The following is an 11,119-nucleotide window of genomic DNA, read 5'->3' as shown; positions in this document are numbered from 1 at the left end:
TTTCTACTAAAAGTTACAGGCAGATTTTTCTGTTTTTTCTTTGTCTTGAAAACGTCGGACTGAAGCCTAAGTTTAAATATAATGTGTTATTATTACTGGGTGTGTTTATTTATTACAATCTATTTATGGTTTTTGTTCTAACTTAACTTTTCTATTTATAAGTGATGGTGAAGAGTATTTATTTCAGTTTCATGTGTGAAGTGTTCAGGGGCTGAATGTGTTGTTGACTCAATAAAACAGTCGAACAAGGAAATAAAGTGTCATCGTTTAATCTTCAATTTTTAAAATAGAATGATATTTCTGTACATCATCGTCACCCTGACTCTTTTACATCCACGTTGCCAGGGAAACAGACTGACACACACAAACAGCTGTAAACAACGTACACAGTCAAGTCTCACTTTGTCCATCTGTTAAATTCACTCATGGTTAAATGTTTGCGGAGGGCGGTTGGAGGGGGGCGTGTCCTGTTTTTAGCCTGTAGTAAAGCTAATATCTGCGCAAGCTAGCTAGCTGTTTGTTGTTGATGTCGCAGAGCAGATTCATCGCTAACATCTCACAAACATGCAGCAGGGCTCTCATTGCTGACATGTAGCTGCAGCCGGTAGCATCAATGCTAACATGCTAATTACGGCTCCAGACTTTAGGAAATACAGAACTAAACCAAATGTTTTTTCACTCTTTTTCCAGCTTAATGTTTGTTCCTCCAATCAGTCGGCTTCGTGCGTTCTTAGTCTGACTTGTCTTCACGTGTGTGACCTCTGCTGACCTCAGCGTTGGCTTTGATCTCACAGCCTGACAAACTGAAGGTTACATTTCCCCTGTTCTGCCGGTCTTGACCCGTGCGAGGACGCCACAGCTCGGACTCGTCTCTGACTGGTCTTCTTAGTCTTGACTACGATCGAGGCTCGCTCGCTGGATTTGATGTGCTCTCTCAGAGACGCTGCTTTGTGATCGCTTTCAGATCAAATGTCGCTGTTTGACGCCACTCGACCCCGGTAAGCTCCAGCAAGTACAGGCGACCCCAAGATGAAGTCCAGCCCATTTGTTTTCTCTGGGAGTAGAAGTTGAAAAGGTCCAGTGTTAAGTGTATAAAGGTAAGTCCCTTTTGGGGTACGGGTTCCTTTGGGTTCAGTTCTGGTTGTACAGTATTTGGTTGTGAAGATGTCGACTCTGTCATGCATACATAACCACTCACACATAAACACAATGGCACTGTTGGCAGGGCAACAAACACAGTTAAACCCCCTGTGATCCATCTATTGATGACTGAATCAGCAGCATCATGGAGTTCATCATGTTAAGAAGAGTTCTGGTATCACAGAAGACGTTCCCTCTCGCCCTCAGTCCTCCTCCTCCTCTTCGTCTTCTTCTCTCTCTCTTTTCAGAGTCTCTTCCTGTCGTTCTCCAGGTCGAGGCAGCGCCTGGTCTACGGCGCCCATCAGCCCTCCAAAATGGCTTCCAAATGAAGTTCAGCTTGTGTTGTGATCAGGCCATCAAGACACCTGAAGGTAGAAGGAAGGGGGCGGAGTTAGCACTCTGCAAACTCTCAAAAAAACATAAAGAACAAAGGTAAAAACTATCTTTTTTAGATTTGCTGTTAAAACTGCCATTGAAAATATTTCAGTATTTAACTTTCTTGGATCCAGTGAAAAGAAATCCAATAATAAAAACGTTTTTTTTTTACCCTCACTGTGCAATAACACATGGACACTTTCACTTGTATGTGCAATAATCGCAATAATAATCATTTTTTTAGCCATATTTTATATATTTTGCTTTTTTCCGAGAGTGTTCTATTATTTATTTTATCTTATTCTTTATATTGTTACTTTTTTTTGTTACCTGCTACATTTTATTTTTGTCTTATTTGCTGCTGTAAACCTTCATTTCCCCGAGGGAGTCAATAAAGTTCAGTCTAAATCTACATTTTAAAATGTTGAGTTTATTCTCAGACAGCACTTTTCCATAGTTGAATTTTTGTTGGCTCCTCCTGTGCTCTCAGAAAATCTACCCATAATGCCCCTCTGTCGCGTGCAGCTCCTCCTCACCTCCACACTGTGTTTGTCCTGAAACACACACACATGAGAAAGCTCTGATTAGTCTTGTGTTCCCATCAACAGTCAGATTATTATATTATTATAAATATTATAAAGTCTGTCAAGGATCGGACGCTCACCTCCTCGTCCTGCAGCCGCTCCTGTGAGGCGTTCAGGTGCATCTGTCTCTGCTCCTGTTCGGCGTCGGCGCGATGCTCCTGCCGCTCTTTGGTCAGAGCTTTCTGGGCGACTTCACGCTCGTGCTCCCTCCGCTCGGCGAGGTGTTTCAGCAGCTCCGCCTCCTGACACTAGAGGGAGACAGAGGGAGGATTTTTTTAGTTTTAATTCAAATGATGTTGCGCCATTAAATTTCTAACCCGGTTTGGTCAATTTAATGCCAATCCTACTCCTAAATAATTCTTGTAATGTGATGTAATGTTTTTAACCAAAGAAAAGGTCCATTGTCATAAAATGCTTAAAACATTAAATGAAACGCTATTCATAGTTCGGTTATTAATTGAGGGCTTCCTCAGGGTTAATCTGTCCAGGAATTTAGTTTCTCACCAAACAATTGAACAATTTGCATATTTTAAATGTTTATTCTTAATCATTTCATGTTAATTGTGATGTGTGTGTGTGGTTAGGGTCTGGATCTCAAAGGGTTAATTACCTGGTTAAATGAGTGTATCTGGAGACTTTGAGCCTCGTCTTTACACTGGAGCTAATCTGTCTGTTATTAACATAATCTCCAATAATCACACACCTTCCTCCGCTCCTGGGCCGCGTCCAGTTTCTTCTGGATCTCTTCCAGCGAGGGTTTCCCACGGGGCGGCGTGGTGGCCTTGGACTCGGGCCCGCCATCGAAGGTGGGTGGCTTCAGGATGACCTCGAAGGCCTGGCCGCTCGCCCTCTTGCTCAGCTCGATCACCTCCATGTCCCGGATGTTGCACAAGTTCAAGTCGACCACGCCTGCTGGATGAAGAACAAAGGAGCGTGAAAAGAAACTCTGCTGACGGATCAAGAAGAAACATATTTAGACTGAATCTGGAGTTTGGACTCTTCTGATCGAGTGACATGAAAAAGAGCTCTGCTGACCTTCAGTCTTATCGGCTGGTGTCTCTTTAAATTTGGGGAGGATGCAGGAGCAGAAGAGAGACACCAGGGGGAGCTCTCGCATCTTCTCTCTGTACGCTGCAACATTCAGAGGGAGACAGGTGAGGCGAGTGATCGACACCAAGGAACAAGCAGTGAGAGAGGGTTTAAAGATGAGTTGTGTGTTACCTGCTAGAGTCATCGTGCTGCTGCTGATTTCTGTCAAGGACACTGTGGTGAGGTAGACTCTGTTCCTGAGGAGAGACAAAACACTCGTGTCAGAGTCAGTCCAGTGAAAACAACACCTGCAGAGGAAACACTGAGCATCCTCCGGCCTGCAGAGGGCGGAGCTGCGTGTGCAAAAAAAAAAAAAAAAGCATGTCTCAAAATTTAGAGTTTGTTAGGTTGGGAACACAAACGGGCAGAAATGAGGAATGGATGATAAACGAACGCCGAGGGATCAAATGCGACTGGCTGCTTCATTCAGAGTCTTTCTAACGAGCTGTGATTTGAGCACCAGTTAACAGAGCGTCATAAAAGTTGAATTATAAGAACAACACGTGTTTCTGCTCATTAAAACTCATTTTCTCCAGAAGCATGAAAACATCCACCGTCCTCACAAAGAGTCTGAATATATATATGTCAGGAGGCGTTTGAACACCCTGATCAGAAACTGAACTTCAAAAGTTCCACAGTGCAAAGTCAGAGTGTGTCGAGCAGCTGCAGAAACACAGCAGCAGCAGAGCTCTGAAACAGCAGATCTTCATCAGCTGGAGTCTGAAGTCAGTTTGAAGTTTTCTTAGTTTGGCTCGTTTATCTGCAGTCTGAAGTTCTGGAGGATTCTTTCCTCCACGCTAAACAGTTCCTAAGTCTCTCCTACATTTTGTGAGCGAGTTGCTGCACGCTCCTGCAGACGTCCAGAGACTCAAACCAAGAATGAAAAAGATCCCAATTTAAATCTAAAGGTCCGATTTCTGAGTTGAGTTATTCAGAGAAAACTGAGTAACAGCTTTAAATGTCAGTCGTGTTCAAAATAAACTCACTCACACAGTGTGAAGATAACATGAGACACGACGCGCCGCAGGAGTTTAAACTCACAGATTCAGAGCATGAATCATCCAACGATCACATCATCCTGCGGCTGCACAAACTCTGCAAACAACAACAACAACGACGACAGCTGCTGCTGCTGCAGCGTTCTCCTCAAAGTGTCCTGGATGAGCGCTCAGCTACTTTACAAACTCGCTGTGTGCTCAGAGGGAACGTGCAAAGGCCACAGAACAAGCAGATACTCTAAAACACACAGCAACACTCAAATCACATGAGCCAAATGATGCAGAGGAAAGCTGCAGATCATCAGGTCGTTACAGGAAATGCTTCAGATTCAGTTTTTCAGTTAAAAAGCTGAAAAAAACACAAATCTTGTTATCTGTGAAATTCCTACATTTCAATCATCTCTCATTCAGAGACGAATGCAAACACCTTTGTAAAGCTTTGTCTTTGTGTGACCGTGTGTGTGTGTGTGTGTGTGTGTGTGTGCAGGGTCTAAACGATGATGTCATTTCTGCCAGTAAGCGCATCACCTTCTGCAGAGGAGAGCGAGCGCGGTGCACGCAGCTCAAACGCTAAATTAATCATCACAGAGAAGAATCTAAAGAAGCCGGGGAACAATGACGAGAAAGAAAGAAAGAAATAAAATGTTGAAGTCAAAGTGCAGGATTAGAAACGATAAAGAAGAAAGCACAATCTGATGAGGGGAACCTGCTTGTCAAACGTTGGTCTAAAAGAGGCTGCAGGTTTGTGAGATGCAAACATGCAGAAAAGTGAAAAGACTGAAAACACAGAGAATGGTAAGAAGAGGACGGAGTGGATGTAGAAGTGTGAATATGTGCGTCTGGACTCACCCTGCAGTGATGCTCGGTCTCTCTGCTCAGACTGAAGATCTGCAGCTCAGCAGCTTCAGCACCAAACAGCAGTCTGCTGCATGACATCACAACCAAGCCCTCTGATTGGCTGGCAGCAGACTGGCCTGTGATTGGTTGAGCTGGGCAGAGTGAGGAGGTGGAGGAGGCACAGAAGGAGGGGGTTCAGAGGGGGGGGGGGGGGTATTTCAGAGGAATCCTCCACGTTCCTGACAGAGATCTTCAGACAGACAAAAAGCTCGTCACCTTTCAGAATCTCACCTGAAAGAAAAGTGTTGATCTGTCCAAACATAGCGTGTGTGTGTAGCGTGTGTGTGTGTTGTGATGTGAATGTTTATGTTTTCTGTGTTGACTGCAGGTGGAGATGAGCAAACTGCTCTAATCTGGAATGAAGCATCTTTTCTCTGTGAGAATTAATGTTTTTATTTTACACGGTCCAAAAAAGAAGGAAAAAAAAACATGTGCAAAGAGAAATACCTGCACTTTTTTATTTTTTTTAAATTGGTCATGTGATCTACTCCATGGTTGGACGTAAAAATCTCTTTGAGATTGTATTTATGTTACTATTTTATTCAGTTTTTGACTCTTTTATTTTTTTTATTCTATACTGCTGCTGCAACGCCTGCAGGGATCAATAAAGTTATATCTTATCTTAATTTCACATCAATAATAATAGTTTTTAAATCAAGAGAGGTCAAGACCACCACTGGCCTGCTCTGGTCTTGACCCCCCTTGGGGCAGTCTTGGAGCACTATGGAGTACGTCTTAGTCCCGGTTACCGACGTCCACTGAATTATGTTTCTGAATGTCAAAATCTTTGGTGTCTTTAAATTATTGAGACGCTTAAATATGAAGAAAAACAAAATGGTCGCCCTTCCACATGTGTCGATATGATGTGAGATCAAGCTGTGCAACATCTTTCATAACTCCGTACATGCAGACGCACCTGTGTTAGCATAGCATAGCATAGCATGTTGTTTTGTATATTTATAAATGCAGAGTGGAGACCTGCGAGCTTCACGCACACGCAGGAACACGTGTTCCGATCCTTTGTGCACGTATGACCGAATAAAATCATGAGAGTGAAACAAACATGGCGGTAGAACACGATCTGCTCGCATCCAGCCGCTCCGGTTTCATCTGGTCTGTCAGGTTGAAATGTTCTGAGGAAATGTCAGAGCTAAATTTAAAGTCTGACAGAGAACTGTTACTCATCACGACTAAACCATTACCACACACTCACACACACACACACACACACACACACACTCACACACACACTCACACACACACACACACACACACAGAGCTGGGTTTGTGTGCTCACGCCTCCGTCTGTTGCTCTGGTTGACAGCCAAGAGAACCGTCTATCACTCCTCATTTTCATTCAAACACATCCACGCACAGAGGCCGCACATTCACCGAGCGAATAAAAGACGACAGAGGTGGAGATTTGAACGGCTATTTACTGACCAATCACTGCGTGATGTGATTCCAGGGGTCACCAGGGGTCACCAGGGTTCAAGCGAGGGTCAGGAGCTTCATCCTGCTGCGTCACGTTTGATGGATTTCAGGTCTGATTGCATCTCACAGTCTAAAGCATCAATCAGCTTACAGGTCATGTTACAGTCATGGTTTGTAATGATCGTTATCGTGGCGGCTGTGGTTCAGTGGTGGAGTCGGTCGTCTCTGAACTGGAAGGTTGGGGGTTTGATTCCCTTGCTCCTCCAGCTGCGTGTCTGATGAGTCCATGGGCAGAATGTGAAGCTGGGACCTTTAGCTTTTCTTTATCTTACTACATGAGAACTGGAGGCTTCTCTCACGCTGAACGTGATGAGAGGCCAGTTAGCATCTCGAGCAGACGACAGAAACATCACCGTTTAAAAGTCGTCTTTATTTCACCCGTTCGACCTCGGCGGCAGACGGAGAAAAAGGAAATGATCAAAGATGCTGCTGCGGCTGGAACAAGAAAAACAATATTCATATTTAAAATGTACGAGACATGTGAGGACAGAATGTGCCCACTGACTGTCACAGGACTGCATTACCCATCATGCACCACAGCAGAAACCAGTGTTCTCCCACCCTGTTTCTCTTCTCCTCCTCACACACACACAACCAGATGATGTAATGCAGCTGCAGTGTGTGTATGGAGTGTGTGTGTGTGTGTGTGTGTGTGTGTGTGTGTGTGTGTGAGGCTGCAGCATCAAAAGGAGAGAGAAACCTCCACATCCCAACCGGTGATGTCACTTGCAGCCAATCAGCTGCAAGCTCTCAGAGCCCCACCGTGTGTGTGTGTGTGTGTGTGTGTGTGTGTGTGTGTGTGTCTTTGAAGTCACATGAGGTTAAGGATTCAGCAGAAACGACGACACATCTGCAGCACCATGTTTTTTTAAAGAGCTGCATGCAGCGCTGTTGCCGGGCAGAACTGGTCCTGAGGAGAACAGAATCAGATGATATAGATCTGAAGAACATAGAGCGGAGCCGAGATGTGATTTGTAAACACGTCGGGGGTGAAAGGCGGAGGGAGGGGTGTGTGTGTGTGTGTGTGTGTGTGGGGGGGTTGGGGGGTGCTCTGGCTCTGCGGGTTTCTCTCAGAGACAAACAGCAGCAGACTTACGAGAAGGCTGACATCATCTCAGAGTGCGGGCGATGATGTCACTGGCAATGAGGTCACTGCACTGAGCTCGACGCAGTGATGTCATGGAAATGTGACCGTAAAGGATCATCAATAATTTAGTTTTTTAGGAGGGAGGTTTAAAAAAAAAAAAAAAAATCCTGCAATGTGGCTGCGTGTGAGATGATGTCATCGTTAAAGGGAGAGTTCACCTCTTTGTTTGTTTGCAACACAGAGTTATATTTCATCTGCTTCTCTCACCTCACGTCATCACACACACACACACACACACACACACACACTGCCTCTCCTGTGGGGGCCAAAATGTCTCCGATTTGTTTGATCTAAAGAGCCGACCTCTTTAGATCCAGACTTCAGCCTGATTTGATGTCAATGTTCAGGGTTGAATTAATCAGAGGTTGAGATATAAAAGCAGACTGAACCTTGCAGCTCATCTAAAGCAAACGTCTCACACACGCCTGAAAACGTCCTGAAAGGATCGAGGTGAGCAGCACGTGTAAATGCAAATAGATGACCCCCCCCCGAGGTTACCAGTTCGGTACGTTCACAGGATGACGTCGCCTCACGGTATTTTCCTGCTCACCTGAACGCTCTGACACAAATATCGAATATAGACTCAAAGTAATGTTGCTAAATCATCACATCTTGGATGTTTCAGTTGACTCGTGGAAGTTTCATGGCGGGCAGCGGGCAGCGGGCTCAGGCACGACTGCAGGTGAGATTAGATGGAGAAAGTTCAGCGACTGGACGCCATCCAGAGCGTGTGCGTCTGACTCTGAATGACCTGTAGCTGTGAGGGAGGGCGTGGCTGGTGACCCCGCCTGCAGCCTGGGACCCCAAACTGGGGAAGTGGCTTCATGTGTGGATGCAGGGATGTGTAAGTTCTTTCACAATAAGAGCGCTGTTTAATATCTGTATACTACTTTTATATTCTTCCCTTTGAACCAAAGCATCAGGTCAGATTCCTCGAATGTGTGCATTGTGATAAACCTCCGATTGACCTCACATCCTCCCATATAGCTGTTTTATCTCTTTACATTTTAATCCTCAGATTAAACATTCTCCTTTCATCTCAGATTAAATCAGATTAAATATTTTCACACACGGATTTAATAAAGTTTACTGATCAGGCGTCTAGGCATGAAGAAATACATTTAAACTGACAGATTGATGTAGCTGCCTGTCAGTTTAAACCAGTTGTAACCAGTTCAGCTGTGTGTGTGTGTGTGTGTATGTGTGTGTGTGTGTGTGTGTGTGTGCTGCTCATCCCTCGTATGAATGAAAACGAGCAGCCTGACTGACAGTCCCGTGTTTTATTTGTGTCGGCGAGTCGTCGTGACTCTCAGCGTTTTGTTTTTTTGTTTCTGCTCGTGTCTGCAGCCCACTGAGGAGGAGGAGAGAGAGAGAGAGAGAGAGAGAGAGAGAGAGAGAGGGGGGCGAGGGAGGGGCGAGTGAGCAGCAGGCGGAGGAGGAGAGAGAGAGAGAGAGAACAGAGTGCAGAGTGGGCTGAATGTCAGCGGAGGTGACTCAATGAGGCTGCAGGCGGACACTTCTAGAAAGTCACCTGTGAGACAGACAGACAGACAGACAGACAGAGAGACAGACAGACAGACAGAGAGACAGAGAGACAGACAGACAGACAGACAGACAGACAGACAGACAGAGAGACAGACAGACAGACAGACAGACAGACAGACAGACAGACAGACAGACAGAGAGACAGAGAGACAGACAGACAGACAGACAGACAGACAGACAGACAGACAGACAGACAGAGAGACAGACAGACAGACAGACAGACAGAGAGACAGACAGACAGACAGACAGACAGACAGACAGACAGACAGACAGACAGACAGACAGAGAGACAGAGAGACAGACAGACAGAGAGACAGACAGACAGAGAGACAGAGAGACAGACAGACAGACAGACAGACAGAGAGACAGACAGACAGACAGACAGACAGATCTGAAGTTCAGGAGGAGATAAACCTTCATCTTTTAGATCTGGCTGACACCTTCGACAACGATCCTGAGGCCTTCAGTATGTCTCATTATAAATACTCTCTCAGTGTTTTTGTTCAGAGGGGCCGCTTGTCAGACCCAGACCAGCAGGGGGCCCCGAAGAGCAGAGAACCACAGCAGGGGGTCAAAACGTTGCATGCAAAACCTAAATTTGTCATGGAGCCGAGAGTGACAATTTAAAAAAAGAAAGAAAAGGAGTGAAAGCTGCGAGATTTAAGAACATGCATGTTAAAGTTTTCAGGAGTGTAAACATCCTACAAGCAGGACTCAATGTTGAACCATCTGTTTCCTCCAGTGATGCACGTGCTTCAAATGTTTGTTATTTAAGACACAGGAACAGTTAACGTGTGTAAATTCACTTCATCAAACTGAGCAAATATTCCCTCTGACATGTTGAATAAAAAGACGTGATGCTTCAGAGCAGCACTTGAGATTTTGGTGCTGATTGAGGCTGAAGTGAGTCAGTGCTGACAGAGACCATGCTGCCGGATCTCAGCGAGCGCGTGGGCGAACGGGAACGGAGGAGCGTGTCGGCAGATGGTCGGCAGGCGGAGAATCTGCATCCATTCACAGAGCTCGGACCTGAATGAGAGCTGATGAAACACGATGTGCAGCAGACCAACCGGAGAACAGACATCAGGAGCTGCATGTGTGACCAACGCAAACACCTTTCTCCTCCTGCTGCCCCATCCCGAGAAGTTTCCCACAAGTCCCAGTGAGCCGATGTGAGAACGCAGCAGGATGGTTCCCCGGAGAACTCGAGGGAGTCGGAGGGGAAAGTGAGGTTTATATCCTGAGACTGCAGTCAATGCATAGACTGTATGAACGAGACCGCTACGCACGTAAATGGTAAATGGACTTGAGCTTGTATAGCGCTTTTACACCGACCCATTCACACTGATGGGCTGGATATGTGGCCCATCCAGTAACTATCCATTCACGCCACATTCATACGCCCCAGACGCAGCAGGGGGAGCAATTTGGGGTTAAGTGTCTTGCCCAAGGACACATCGGACATGTTGCTCGCAGGAGCTGGGGATCGAACCCTCAACCTTCCGATTGAGGGGCGACGACTCTACCAACTGAGAGTCGCGACGTAATTAAACAGCTGCATTCATGTTGTTTTATGTCCTCCTCCACTCTTTAGTCTGAACGCAAATACTGTCATTATGGGGTCTTCAAGGTGAATCTTCTAGATCTTTTCAGCAGCGCAGATGTGAATATGGATTTTATTGTGTTTCGGGGTCTCTTGCATCCTGTACGAGGATAAAAGTGTCCTACACACGCTGGAAATGACAACTTTTTGGTTTGCGTTGATTCGGTTAACCGACCACACTGGCAGCTTCAAATATTTAGTAACAGCTCACGTCTCCATGACAACGTGCTCGTCAGCGACCAACTGA

General features: G+C 45.7%; 1 protein-coding gene across 2 annotated transcripts; it reads right to left on the bottom strand.

The window, feature by feature from the left end:
- Nucleotides 1–253: 253 nt before the first annotated feature.
- stmn4l (stathmin-like 4, like) lies at nucleotides 254–5,157 on the bottom strand. 2 transcript variants are annotated; one of them, XM_079339719.1, is made up of 7 exons: nucleotides 5,036–5,157; nucleotides 3,321–3,385; nucleotides 3,135–3,230; nucleotides 2,803–3,008; nucleotides 2,180–2,347; nucleotides 2,052–2,069; nucleotides 254–1,505 (listed from the first exon to the last, which is right to left on the bottom strand). In XM_079339719.1, the coding sequence occupies exons 2-7, from the start codon at nucleotides 3,331–3,333 to the stop codon at nucleotides 1,497–1,499; spliced, it is 510 nt and encodes a 169-aa protein (XP_079195845.1). In that variant the 5' UTR covers nucleotides 3,334–3,385; nucleotides 5,036–5,157; the 3' UTR covers nucleotides 254–1,496. The 2 variants fall into 2 exon arrangements, with proteins under 2 accessions (XP_079195845.1, XP_079195844.1); XM_079339718.1 differs by having other exon boundaries at nucleotides 2,803–3,011; nucleotides 5,036–5,151.
- Between the last annotated feature and the right edge of the window lie 5,962 nt (nucleotides 5,158–11,119).

The sequence above is a fragment of the Symphodus melops genome, assembly GCF_947650265.1.
Source record: "Symphodus melops genome assembly, chromosome: 3".
Lineage (NCBI taxonomy): Eukaryota > Metazoa > Chordata > Actinopteri > Labriformes > Labridae > Symphodus > Symphodus melops.
The sequence above is the reverse complement of the archived record's forward strand: the minus strand, read 5'-3'. Positions and strand labels throughout refer to the sequence as shown.

Excerpts from the sequence above, each read along its gene's own strand:
- stmn4l (XM_079339718.1), bottom strand. Across the intron at positions 3,012-3,134 it reads ACCAGCCGATAAGACTGAAG|CAGGCGTGGTCGACTTGAAC; the intron begins GTCAGCAGAGCT and ends TTCTTCATCCAG. Across the intron at positions 2,348-2,802 it reads CGGCCCAGGAGCGGAGGAAG|TGTCAGGAGGCGGAGCTGCT; the intron begins GTGTGTGATTAT and ends GTCTCCCTCTAG.